The 14,038-nt window shown below is 39.5% G+C and overlaps 1 protein-coding gene across 2 annotated transcripts; it reads left to right on the top strand.

Moving 5' to 3' along the window:
• The first annotated feature begins 61 nt into the window (after positions 1 to 61).
• On the top strand, positions 62 to 13,457 carry LOC146393251 (semaphorin-7A-like). Of its 2 annotated transcripts, XM_084928533.1 has the most exons (14): positions 62 to 333; positions 2,123 to 2,253; positions 2,363 to 2,413; positions 2,502 to 2,600; positions 4,492 to 4,600; positions 4,847 to 4,954; positions 5,054 to 5,196; positions 5,299 to 5,477; positions 5,794 to 5,899; positions 6,248 to 6,443; positions 6,789 to 6,901; positions 7,122 to 7,267; positions 8,044 to 8,105; positions 10,308 to 13,457. In XM_084928533.1, the coding sequence occupies exons 1-14, from the start codon at positions 234 to 236 to the stop codon at positions 10,628 to 10,630; spliced, it is 1,866 nt and encodes a 621-aa protein (XP_084784659.1). In that variant the 5' UTR covers positions 62 to 233; the 3' UTR covers positions 10,631 to 13,457. The 2 variants fall into 2 exon arrangements, with proteins under 2 accessions (XP_084784659.1, XP_084784669.1); XM_084928543.1 differs by lacking the exon at positions 2,123 to 2,253 and having other exon boundaries at positions 231 to 333.
• The last annotated feature ends 581 nt before the right edge of the window (positions 13,458 to 14,038 follow it).

The raw sequence follows: 14,038 nt of genomic DNA, 5'->3' as shown, positions 1-14,038 counted from the left end.
CTATGATAACTTTATTATGCAACTGACAAAATGATTGCTCAGAGGGTTCTTTTGTCTACTCCTCTCTTCCTCGTGCCCGTGGGCGGGCGAAGAGACTCTGACTGTAAACTACACCCCAGCTGGCATGCACTTCTCCAAAGTCCTGAGTGCATTTCTTCCAGGGAATGTGTTCCATCGTGGTGAAGGGCAAGTAATTAGGGACGGAAATACAGTTTTGGACAGTAACGACGAAGATGACGCTCTCATTAGTGACATATTTGTTATTTTTACATCTCTGTAATTTGGCTATGGGGAATGTTGATCCTTCTCCGAGGATGATATTCACGGAAAAAGGTAGAAAAAGCAAATGTTTTTTCTTCATTTATGAGATATCAAATGCTAAAAAGTTAAAAGGGACTGGGAAGGGATTTTTATCAGCGCTTTAAAGTATGCAGTGAAGTGAATGAATATGTATTAAATGAATTGGTCATTGTGATTCAGGAAAAAAACATCAAGTCTTTCTTTCAAACGTACAGTCCGTATTATGCAGTTCCATTATCGTCAGAGGAGGACAACATGCCCATGTTAACCACGAGGCGATGTGTTGGACAGAAGGCAGCTTTGTGCCTTACAATGTTTCTTTGTTTGTCTGTGGACATATTTTTCAACAATGAGTAGTGGTTAGGACTCACTGGCAGGATGATGGTTTAGATTTAGATGTTGTTTTTTTCTTTTCTTTTTTTTCTATATTTACAAAAGAAATTAGGAATGATACGTATAAAGGCAAAGAGAGCTTTTACACACCCTCTTCTGGACAGAAATGGCTGTGAAGACTATGTTCTACACGTTGTCCCTGTATCACAGTTCTTTAAGTTTTGACAATATTAACAAAACTCTACTTCACCCTCCAGTGCACGTCACTGACTTCGTTTAGCTAAACGCATTAGCAGATTTTTATTTACAAAGTGGATAAACTGCTTATCTATGTAATTTCTTATCGTGCACAGACAGCTGCTTATGGTGGGTGCCCTTCGTACGTCGTAACATTTACAAGACGCAGTCTCACTGGTTTTGTCTCCCTGATAGAGTTCAAAAGTTAGAGTCTTTTCATGATGTGCTTTCTTGGGCAGGTCTCCCACGATTTTAATGTTAAGGGACTCAATGATTAAATGAAGATTTCAAAAAGTTTATCTGTATAACATTAACAGAACAACGTGATATTTTAGTAGAGTGTCAGTTAGATGAAGTTGTGACTTCATCATTGACTCATTTTTTTCACCAAATTTTCAAAGAAACTTTTTGCACTTGTTATTTTGTTTATGTAAGCAGTGGTAAACTCTTCTGACAACTGCAGAGGATAGGTTTCATTTTCTCCCTTCAACTAAGTTTTCAAAACAGCACCAACAATGCTACCAGAAACCTCTTTTTGAAGAAGTAACTGGACCTGTAAAGCAGTGTCACTTTCATATTGACAGTAGTGTGGGAAAAAACTTTGTTCAGCTTTTTTACATCTTACTTAATAAAACTAGGTTACCACTGTCTACTTTAAGTAGACACAATACATCTTTGGACACCTGTTGCTTACAAATGCCATCTTTATGTGGGAAAGAGTTAAGAATGTGCCTTTAAAAATGCAAGAAAACCATAAGATTATCATTATTATTCTCACTGTAAGACAAGGCCAATGGTTTTTGGAGTTACAAAAAAGTGCAAGAGGGATGGCAGAAAAAGGATCACCAAAGTGTTTGAGTTTCATTCTTAGGAGACCTCTACTAACATGCATCAAGCATTTCAAATATATGTATATACTGGGTACTAACAATGAAGTTCAAGGCTAAACACTTATTCAACCTCTATACTCATGTCCCCCAAGCCTACTATATTGTTGTGAAGTTTGGAGAGGATCCATAAAAACAATTGTGCGCAATATAAAGATTTTCACATTTGGTGTGATCTTGACCTGGTTTTCAACAAAATTTAATCAGCTCAAACTGTTATGGGTGATGATATACTCCTTGCCTTCCAGGGGCGAAAAATCATTCTTGTTGTTTATGATACTACATTATGGGTTTACCTGATGAATCTCATAATACATTCATACATTTTATCTTTCTTTTCTTGTTTTTGCTGGGTTTGTTTTTAGAAAAAGCAATGACACGGTTCAGTCTTCCCCATGACCCACCTGTACAGATTATTTTAGAAGACCAATCAGACACTGTTTTAGCTGCTGGACAATCATACCTGAATACCTACAACTTTCAAAACCATAAGACGGTAGTAGAAATCTGTACAACCACAGTAAATGATTATACTGAGATCACTGAAATAATATTCATAATAATATCATGGGAAAGTAATAGTCCTGCATCATATATCTACATAGAGCCACAAGTTTATGCAGTGGGAGAAATGCAACAGCATAAACAGTGAACATGTAAGTAAAACAAACAAATTTAGTCGGTTAGATTTGATTGTTTGACCACTGAGGAAATATAACAAACAATATTTGTCTTGTCTTTAAGGATTGCAGCTATAACATCACTTTGGTCCACCGGAAGAAAGATGCTAACCAGTTGTTTGTGTGTGGAACAGATGACAATGAAAGGGTTTGCTGTAACACGGTAGGACACTGGCATCATTGTCATTGAGAACTGTTAACATCACCACAAATACAGGGTAGGCCATTTATATGGGTACACCGTAATGACATGGGAATGGTTGGTGATATTAAAGTCCTGTTTGTGGCACATTAGTATATGTGAGGGGGCAAACTCCTCAAGATGGGTGGTGACCATGGTGGCCATTTAGAAGTCGGCCATCTTGGATACAACTTTTGTTTTTTCAATAGGAAGAGGGCCATGTGACACATCAAACTTATTGGTAATGTCACAAGAAAAACAATGGTGTGCTTGGTTTCAATGTAACTTTATTCTTTCATTAGTTATTTACAATTTTCTGACCACTTATAAAATGTGTTCAATGTGCTGCCCATTGTGTTGGATTGTCAATGCAACCCTCTTCTCCCACTCTTCACACACTGATAGTAACACCGCAGGAGAAATGCCAGCACAGGCATCCAGTATCTGTAGTTTCAGGTGCTGCACATCTCGTATCTTCACACCATAGACAATTGCCTTCAGATGACCCTTCAACTGGCCCACGACGACCAATCCACTTTCCAGGAAACTGTTCATCTAGGAATGCTCGGACCTGGCACCCATAATGTGGTGGTGCACCATCTTGCTGGAAAAACTCAGGGAACGTGCCAGCTTCAGTGCATAAAGAGGGAAACACATCATCATGTAGCAATTTCAAATATCTAGTGGCCTTGAGGTTTCCATTGATGAAGAATGGACCCACTATCGTTGTACCCCATATACCACACCAAACCATCACTTTTGTTGTTCCAACAGTCTTGGAGGGATCCATCCAATGTGGGTTAGTGTCAGACCAATAGCGGTGGTTTTGTTTGTTAACTTCACCATTCACATAAAAGTTTGCCTCATCACTGAATAAAATCTTCTGCGTGAACTGAGGGTCCTGTTCCAATTTTTGTTTTGCCCATTCTGCAAATTCTGTGCACCGATCTGGGTCATCCTCGTTAAGATGCTGCAGTAGCTGGAGTTTGTAAGGGTGCCATTTGTGAGTAGCTAATATCCGCCGAAGGGATGTTCGACTAATGCCACTCTCCAGTGACATGCGGCGAGTGCTATGCTGTGGGCTCTTGCTGAGCGAAGCTAGGACAGCCACTGATGTTTCTTCATTAGTGACAGTTTTCTTGCGTCCACATTTTGGCAAATCCAACACTGAACCAGTTTCACGAAACTCAGCAAGCAGTTTGCTAACTGTAGCATGGGAGATGGGTGGTCTCGTAGGGTGTCTTGCATTGAAATCTGCTGCAATGACCCGGTTACTGCGTTCACCAGATATCAAAATGATTTCGATCCGCTCCTTACGTGTTAACCTCTTCAACATGTCAATGGCTGTGAACAAAGAGAAACTTGTAAATAACTCATGAAAGAATAAAGTTACGTTGAAACCAAGCACACCATTGTTTTTCTTGTGACGTTACCAATAAGGTTGATGTGTCACATGGCCCTCTTCCTATTGAAAAAACAAAAGTTGTATCCAAGATGGCCGACTTCTACATGGCCACCATGGTCACCACCCATCTTGAGGAGTTTGCCCGCTCACATATACTAATGTGCCACAAACAGGACTTCAATATTACCAACCATTCCCGTGTTTTTACGGTGTATCCATATAAATGGCCCACCCTGTACTGTTAGTGGTGCCTTTCACTGGGTTGAGTAGCCACTTGTACTTTTACATATTTAAATCAAAAATATTTTGGTTATGCAATGAAGAAAATAAATCACAGCACTTCCTGCTTACCCACATGTGGTTGTTTTAAAACTATATATATAGAAACTGAGTGTTGGGTATGCATGTATGCTATATGTGATGTGCATTGGGGAGCATACATTAAGATGTGCTGTGCTTTTTTTATAGGATTTAACAGTGGAGGCCCCCATGTGCCTTCCCTCTGAAAATATCGCAAACTTAATAGAAGGTATAGAAAGATTTAACATAAAGGAGGGTGAACCATCAGTTTTTATAGGTGAGTTTTTCTACATGAGGATGCTCTATAATAAATCTCCTGATGAATCCCTGCTATTTCATTCATTTGTTTTCAATGATTGTGTAATTTGCAGAAAGTCTGTGCTCTTGTCAAAACTACTAACATCCTTTAATCAACTCAATCCATTCTAAAGGTTGCTTCTTTTTCTTATTGCTATGATATTCAACTAGTTTCTCCCCATTTGCACATCACTATAAAACCTTAATTTGCAACTGTTTTTTCCAGATTCTGAACAGAGTGCAGCTCTCTACCTAACACGCTCTGGATCTGATGAATCTGTTGGTATTCACAAATTTGGTAAAGTAAGAGTGCGGCCAAAGAACCACGATAAAGGTATTTTCATAAAGTTAGAGCCAGAGAGACCTTATTTAGTGAAATCACATCATTATAAATGTTTGGAGCCAAATAAATATTTTGTCTTTCAATGTTTAGAGCAGCATTATGTAGGATTGGTGCTCAGCAAACGTGAAGAGGATCCCTTCCAGAACAGAGTTTATGGCCTGTATAGGGAGAAAAGCAAAGACAATGGACTGTTCAGTGAAATGTGGCTTCCCTTTGTGACCCGGGTTTGCATGGTAAGACCAAAATAGTTAGAAAATTTGTATTAAGTGCCACCAACATTAAAAATTAAATAAACATAAATACATCATGACTGATTGACTGTCCATTGCTTCTAGACAGATGTTGGTGGTCCCAAGAACAATTTGCAGTTTACCTGGACATCCCAGATGAATGCCAGGCTCTTCTGTGGGGATCAGGAGAGAAAACAGCATTTCTCTGAACTGGTGGATGTTTCCACTGTGGATGCAGATCGATGGCAGGATACAAAGATCTATGCACTCTTTAGAAATGAATGGTAGGACTCTGATGATATTTATTTTGATGCTAATAATAATGATATAGTTATAATTTACTCTGTTTCTGTGACTAGCTATTTGTGTAATCGAATCATCTGCTTCCAAACTTCCAAACAATATCCTTTCATGGTGATAAAAGGACACTTTGTTCTTTTTAAGCCGTTCCCTACCAGTTTCTTATTTTCTCATTCTGTGTGGTCAGCTGCTTTTTCAACTCTCTCTCTTTGTTTTTCTTTTTTTTTTTTTTTACCTTGGACCAGTCTACTCATTTTGCTGCAAATGTCTCAGACAAACCTACAATGTGTCTCCCTGCAGGGGAATGAGTGCTGTCTGCATCTACACAATAGGAGACATTGACAAAATCTTCACAAACTCCCCATTTAAAGGCTACACAAAAGCTGAGATGGACAGGCCAAGGATGGTATGGAATATTCAAATTGGTCTAAAGTGAAAAATTTAATAACAGCTACCATCACAAGAAGATCCCTGCCTTTTTGGGGGGGCGGAGTATATAGACAAGAATAGAATAGCCCTTTATTATAATTTAAACCAATGGTTAAGTGTAGTCACTGAGTGAAAAATAGCTTTTAAATATTTTCTTTCACCTTTACAATAAAGACTGGACTCGTTAAAATACTAAATTAAAAGGTTTTAGATTTGTTTTTAAAACAGTCACTTGGAAACTGAAAAAGTAAACCAGAGGTTTACAGGCTTGTTGACCAGTCATCTGGTGTTCAGCCATTCTAAGTTAAGCACTTTATTTCTTCAGTGTGTTGATGATACCACCAAGCTTCCAGTGGAAACCCTGAAGAAGATTGAAAAGACTTCAGAGATGGAGCAGCTGGTTCATCCTGTGGGCAACTCTGGCCTTCTTCTCTTCAATCACCAGAGCTATACTCACATCCAAATTGACGGCTCACCAAACAGGAGAACCAGTCACCACACTGTTATCTTCTTATCTTTAAGTGAGTAAAAACAATAATCTGAAGTAGTAAAAATGCTAAGAAGAATATGCTATAATGTATGTTTGTGTATATCTGAGATCATACCTCAGGGCGAAAATAGTGCAGTAGCCAAATCTCCTTGATTGATGCGGGAGGTGCTGTGATCACAGCCATGTAATTATGAATGTATTAAAAGAATATAATATTATTCAACAGGTTTACCTGAGTTTGAAGACCAAAAATTGTTTTGTATAAAGTAACAGAACCTCAGAGAGAGAGAGAGTGGGGTGGCTGAGGTGCATTTGTGCATTTAGAGGGGTTTTAATATTCAGTATCATCCCTGCTTCTTTTTGTGGTTTTCCGCAGACAATGGAGGAATTCATAAAGTATTGCACAATAAAAATGATACCTTTCTCATTGCCGAGTTTCAACCATTCAACTACACAGAACAGATCAGCTTCATCCTTCACCCATCTTCTGTGAGTACCAGTGTTCCCTACAGAACAATATATCCTCCACTAAACCATATAGGTGTGTGAGTATGGAAAACAACTTAGATGCTCCTGAAAAGGAACATCAAACTTAGATCTGTAAATTAACTCCAGTGGAGTTTTTTGTTTGTTTGTTTTCCTTTCCTTTTTTTTCTCCAGTCAATTAGAAATGGCCGAGTACATTAAGAAAACTTGTCCATCGTTACAGAAAAAGCTGTATGTGAACAATGGAAGTCAACTGGTCCAACTTGATGTAGCAGACTGTTCCCAGTATGGAGATACCTGCCAGGATTGTATGTTATCCAGAGATCCTTACTGTGGCTGGGATGGTACCCAGTGCATACGTGACACAAAGTAAGACCTCAGAGCTTTATGGAACTCATATCTGGAGAATATGCAGAATAATTCTTCGCAACCAAAGATTGCATGAAGTAGCCTTACATTTTTCTAACAGCAAGCTGAAATAAAAATGTAACGTTTACTAATACAAACATTATTAAGAACCTACGAATGTTACCACCATAGGTTGCAAGATCATGTACATTGTAAAAGATGGTCATATTTATAAAAACAATGTTCCTTAGTATTCAAACACTCCTCAGTGTACCTCTTGATTCATACACAGGTGTGATTCACATCCTATAACGTCATACTAGCACGCCCTGAAATGTGTACATAATATGCAACATTATTAGCTTACTTTTTGCCAGTGGTGTTGCACCACCTGACAAAGCTTGATGGATGAATCACTGCACACTTCATCAAGGATGAAGCAGCACTTAGGAAATACAATGTCCCGTAAATCATGTTATCACAATATTTCAACACTCACTGACACTCATTGGAGCTTTTGTTTATGAATTTGTCCTACTGTAGTACAGCTCTACTGCTTTATGAAAGGCTAGTGTACTGTGTAACAACCAGTTATCACCCAACAGGTGTTAGGCTTTTTTGTTCAACTAACTGAAGCTGATGCAAGTCAAGATACTTCAGCATAATTTCAATTAATTTAAAGGGATATACTTGAGAGGAGTAAAGTTCCTGTGGGTTCCTGTAAATGTTAGTTTCCTATCCACTGCCAGGATGTTGGTTACATACTGTCTAATGTAAACATACACTATGTTTTGCAGTGGGATATGGCATGATGCAGCCACTGGGAACCTAGCCATCTGTCAAGAACACGCTGAAAAAGGTATTTAAATTCAGGCACCTGCAAAATTTGGACAGAGCACCAAACTATCTGCATAGATATATCAGAATCAGCATACTTTATTAATCCCTAGGGAAATTATGTGGGTTACAGCTGCTCCAGCACAGTAACATTAACAAAAACAGACTGAACTATTTAACAATACAATATGTTAACATACAAGGAATAGCACAATATATACAAATCACCAAATAATAAATATCCAGGGTTGACAGATGCAATTATAAATAACTATCAAGAATATTCACTGCAACATTACTGAGTAGAAAAGTGTGTGTGCAAAAAGGATGTAACTATTGCATTGTTTACATTGTATTAGATAGAGGAGTTGTACAGGGAGATGGCCACAGGCAGGAATGATTTCCTGTGTTGTTCAGTGGTGCTTTTTGGTAATCTCAGTCTCTCACTGAACGTGCTCCTGTGGCTAGCCAGCATGTCATGGAGTGGGTGGGAGGTATTATCCAACATTGTCTTTATCTTGGAAAAACTTTCGCCCCTCTGACACCACCTTAAGAGAGTCCAGCTCCATATCCACATTACTGGCCCTGCAGATAACTTTATTTAGTCTGTTGGCATCAGCAACCCTTAACCTGCTCCCCCAGCATGCAACAGCATAGAGGATAGCACTGGCCACAACAGACTCGTAGAAAATCCTGAGCATTGTCCGACAGATGTTGAAGGACCTCAGCCGCCTCAGAAAATAGAGACGACTCTCGCCCTTCCTGTAAAGTGCAGTAGTGTTTTTAACCCAGTCCAGTTTATTGTTTATGTGTACTCCAAGGTATTTATATGTCCACGTTGACCCCATGGATTGAAACAGGGGTCAAGGGTTTTCTGGTCTTCCTAAAATCAACAGTCAATTCCTTGGTCTTTCCCACGTTGAGCTGCAGATGTTTCTGCTCACACCACATGACAAAGGAGTCGACCACAGCGCAGTACTCTGACTCATCACCCCTGCTGATGCATCTGACCACTGCAGAGTCATCAGAAAACTTCTGGAGATAGCAGGTCTCTATGCAGTGGCTGAAGTCTGTGGTGTAGAGGGTGAAGAGGAAGGGGGAGAGGACAGTCCCTTTTTTTTTTTCCCCCTGAGTTGCTGATTACCTTGTCAGACACAACGAGACCACACATATTGTGGTCTTCTTGTCAGGTAATCAACAATCCAGGACACCAGAGAAGCATCCACCTGCATTGCTGTTAGCTTATCACCCAGGAGGGTCGGCCTGATGGTGTTGAATGCACTGGAAAAGTCAAAAAACATGACCTATGCAGCACTCGCTGGCTGGTCCAAATGGGTGTGGACACGATTGAGCAGGTAGAGATGATGGCGTCCTCATTTCCGAGTAAGGACTGGTTAGCAAATTGAAGGGGATCCTGATGTGGTCTGACTATGGGTCTGAGTTGGTCCAGGATGAGTCTTTCCAGGGTCTTCATGATGTGGTAGGTCAGTGCCACAGGCCTGTAATCCTGGGGGTCAGCACTGGGACCCTCTGCACACTCAGACTCAACATGAACAGTTTATGAAAGACTCAACAAAGCTGAGGGGCACAGGCCTTGAGGACACGGGGACTCAGTCCATCTGGTTCAGCAACCTTGCCTGAGTGCCTCATTTGCCTCTGAACCTGGTCTTGAGTGAAAGTGATGCGTGGCAGCCTCGCTTCTGTCAGTCTGCCCCAGGGCAGCTGTGGCTACAACTGTAGCTTGCCTCCACCAGTGTGTGAATGTGAGAGTGAATGAATAGTGGAATTGTAAAGCGCTTTAAGGGTCTCGAAAAGCGCTATGTAAATGCAATCCATTATTATTATTATTGTGAATGCGTTCCAGCAACTGGGAGAAATCTTGGTTTGTCTTCTTTTTTGTGTCTTCTTTTTTTCACAATATGCTCTCTTTCATGTTGTTTTCCTATTGGTTGGAATGTAGATGTGGGTTTTAGCAGCAGTCACATGTTTATCTTAAATTTCTGACATTATCAAAACTTTTAATGAGACATTTGAAAGCTTTTTACTGATACATTTTCAATCTGATGGCTTATCTATTACTTCCTAAAAAAAGGTTTCAACCATTTTTCCAAAGAGCTTAGTGCACTGGATTTGTGAGAAGAAATCAGAAATTAAAAAAAAAAAAAAAGATGTAAAACAAAAACATGGCTAAGCTAAATGGGCGTTCTTGTGTTTTTTTCCACAGAATTTCCAAATCCAGAAAAAGATGTTGTCAGATTTCAAGCAAAGCATTTTCTGCGATGCCCAGTATCATCCCGTCATGCTCAGTACAGTTGGCAGCACCTTCAAAACTCCTCATCTTGCATCGGGAAGCCAGATCATTGCCTTTATTTGATCAACAGCATGGGACCTGAGCAGGAAGGAACTCATACCTGTGTATCAGAGGAAATGGGTTACAGGAAAATCCTGACACAGTACCAACTACAGCTGGGGAACAAGGTGGTTGGTTTACAGTCAAAGCCAATGATCTGGGTTTGTCTCATAGTGGTTCTGATTCAGATATTGTGATGTTAGTTCCTCAGAGTTGTGATACTATAAAAAAAAAATTCATTATTCTTTAATTTATTTTTATTTTTTTAACTGAAATAAAACTCTATTACTTCTAATACTTTGAGCTGCAGCTCAGGATGTAGAGCAAGCCATTATTGTAGAGTTTTGATATCTGGTTTCGCAAATGTCCTTGGACGAGATAAATTGCCACCAATGCATTCATTAGTGTGTGTGAGAGAGATAGATTAAAAAACAAACTACAGTTATTCACAGCCACTCTCCAAAGCTTTTCTTTTTTTGAGGGGCTAATTCATTCATTTTCTTCTTCTTATGGAAAAAATATATTGAATATCAGTTGGACTCAGGCTTGTTGACAGTATTAAAAGCTGAAGTTCAGTGGTATAAAATGCTGTCTATGGTAATTTTTAGAAATTAATTGCAGTGTTGCATGCAGTACATGCACGCATGTCAATCAATATTGATTGATTCATTTTTTTTATTCTTTCCTGTAACTCTCTTGCATCTGTTTCCTGTAATTTGAAATTCTGCCAGAATGTACACAGTGCACGTTATAAATTTCCGGCCATGTCTCTTAGCTCATGTAGATTTCCAAACACTGACCCAGTTTCTGTTTGTTCAGAGTTCGGTTAATAAATGGAAGAAACATTCAGACACTTTTCCCCTATTGTTGAGTGAAACCTGATCATAAATTCCAAGTAGAAAGGTAAGACATTTGACCTCACAGTGCTTTAGGATAGCAAGCAAGTTGCTGCTTTTCAAATCCTTAACCTGGCAGTACAAATGAAGCTACAAACAAAACAAAAAGAGATTTAATTTATCACATTTTTGCAGTTACGTGAGTCCAAAAAAATACCACATCTAAACATTTCAACCATCTTTTCAACATATAAACTAAAGGAAATAAACTGCAAATGTTTACAACATGCGTCTGTCTTTTTCAAAGTCTCTCATGTTAGTGTCTGATGATAAACAACTCCAAACATGTTACCACAAAAAACATGCTGATGGTCTCATTCTCCATAAAGTGAATAAACACCTCTCACAATATAAACACAGACCATTACCATGTGAACCTCCTGGTTAACATCCATAAAGAAAAGGGTTATTTTGGCACCTCGCATCTTTCATCTGCATTCATGCTAGTGCTGATCCACAGTGATAGCAAACCCTTTTTTTCATATATAGTGGTGTGTTTTAGACAAACCTTTAGCATGGTGTTGTTATGGAGCACATGTGCCAGGCAGATTAGGACTCATTCAGGAGAAACTAGGAACTAACTAGGCTTTATTGGAGAAGCACAGGACACACGGAGCACACAGCTAAATGGAGGACACGATAATGTCTCGGGGAAACTGAGACAATATGTCCCAAAACGTTGATTCTGTTCATCTGCACATAGCATTTTCAGTGGGAGAAACATTTTGTCACTCATTCTTTTGGTGCCTTCCCAGCTTTGACAAATGTCCAGCTCAGATAACCACATTTACTCAGGGCCTTTTTGATATGATAAGACATAGACATCCTGGACAGGGAGAAACGCTGGTTTGAGCGGGGAGTCAAGGAGGTAAGTCAAGGAGAACTATAATAGGACAGGGAGGCTATTATAGTTAATAGCCTCCCTGTCTATGGAAAATTAAACAAAACTAGAAACCCCGCTAAACATTCTCAAAACTCAAAACTGACCATGACAGGTGAATTTTTAACATCTGATTTGTAATATATTGTAATCATGTTTTTCAAAGAATGTATGATCTCCAAATATCAATTTATGGTAGAAACATGGAAAATAAACATTTCAACTGTTACACTGAAATAGATAGCAGGGAGGAATGTGAAATGTCAAAACAGGAGATATGTCATTGTTACACAGGAAGCGAATCAGTAATACCAACAGGGCTGCGACCATTTCTGTATCCACCTGCCTTACTACAGTGTTCTTCTTCTCTTTATCCCCCCCACCAGATGCTTTTTGTTGACGATGAGCTGTCTCTTGTATGTTGTGTTAGTGTGACTCTTTTTTGTGCATTGGATTGTAATCAGCCATTTGTTCTCCAGAACTTTGCCTCAGTGTTTTTGCATTTGGGTTCTTTACTCCACTGCACTATCTTGAGATGTACATTAATGTTTGTGAAATGAACTTTCAGTTACTGGAATTAATGGAAGAAGTAGGATTACAGCAGAATTTTCCCAGAGGAAGTTATAGCCGAAGCTACTTGGGGAAAATTAAAAATTCAGAACAATTCGTTTTTTAAAGTGTCAGGAAAACAGAAACCCACTTAAGATGGAGCTGGAAGATTGTTTACTTAGCCTGGCAGGGCGAAGGACACTGTCTCAGCTGAACTCTGGACATATATACACATGCAGATGTACACTCATCCCCCCTCCCCCTCCAAACGCCTTTGACGCTTATTCCCCTCCGATGCTGACGGTGGATCAAGGAGACCAGCGCTTATGCTGCAGGCCCGGATGTACTGTCTACATTGGCTGTGTCTCACCCTTTACCCACCCCTGTTGCTTGTCATGTGTTTCTTTGGTGTATTAAGAGGATTTTTTTTCATGTGCTATGTACAGAGGTGTTTTTTTCTGTTCTCAAACTGATCTCTCTATTGGAGCTCAGTCTGGGGGGAGTTATTTTTTTCTCCTTATCTTTCCTCATGTTGTGCATTTTCCATTGTTATACCTCTCTGACCTGTCTTCCCCATGTGATGTTTGTGTCATGTATGTATGGTCAGAAGGGTAAGATGGCGCTGTCAAAGGTCGGCAGCTTTAACCCAATTTCCTTCGGGGTCAACCTTCAGGATCAATAAAGTTTTTTTGAATTGAATTGAATTGAATTGAATTGAATTGAATGAAAGAAGTTGGATTACAGCAGAACTTTCCAAAAGAAAGTTTTAGCTGAAGCTACTTGGGGAAAAAAAAATCAGAACACTTATAGGTTTACAATGTTTTTACTTCGTTTTTTAAAGTGCCAGCAAAAGCAGAAACCCACTTAAGCAAACTGCATATAGTGCTCATAGTATATACAGATAGAAACATTAAACTATTAATGAGGTTGTGCAGTAGTGCACGAGCACTAACGCTTCCTTTCACAAACCAGGCTGTGGATGGCACTGTTACATTAAGAAAGATAAAGATTTTTCTATGAGTCTGTTGTAACCAGTGCTATCCTCTATGCTGTTGCATGCTGGGGGAGCAGGTTGAGGGTTGCTGATGCCAATAGACTAAATAAACTGATCCGCAAGGCCAGTAATGTTGTGGGGATGGAGCTGGACTCGCTTAAGGTGGTGTCGGAGAGGCAGATGTTGTCCAAGATAAAGACAATGCTGGATAATACCTCCCACCCACTCCATGACATGCTGGCTAGCCACAGGAGCACGTTCAGCGAGAGACTGAGATTACCAAAAA

The sequence above is a fragment of the Perissodus microlepis genome, chromosome 1 (genome assembly GCF_051167445.1).
Source record: "Perissodus microlepis isolate ML-2025 ecotype Zambia chromosome 1, ASM5116744v1, whole genome shotgun sequence".
Lineage (NCBI taxonomy): Eukaryota > Metazoa > Chordata > Actinopteri > Cichliformes > Cichlidae > Perissodus > Perissodus microlepis.
The sequence above is the reverse complement of the archived record's forward strand: the minus strand, read 5'-3'. Positions and strand labels throughout refer to the sequence as shown.

Bases quoted from the DNA above. Each gene is read 5' to 3' on its own strand.
- LOC146393251 (XM_084928533.1), top strand. From the start codon at position 234: ATGACGCTCTCATTAGTGACATATTTGTTATTTTTACATCTCTGTAAT. The intron at 4,601-4,846 runs GTGAGTTTTTCT...TGTTTTTTCCAG, and splicing joins TGAACCATCAGTTTTTATAG to ATTCTGAACAGAGTGCAGCT. The intron at 7,268-8,043 runs GTAAGACCTCAG...TATGTTTTGCAG, and splicing joins CAGTGCATACGTGACACAAA to TGGGATATGGCATGATGCAG.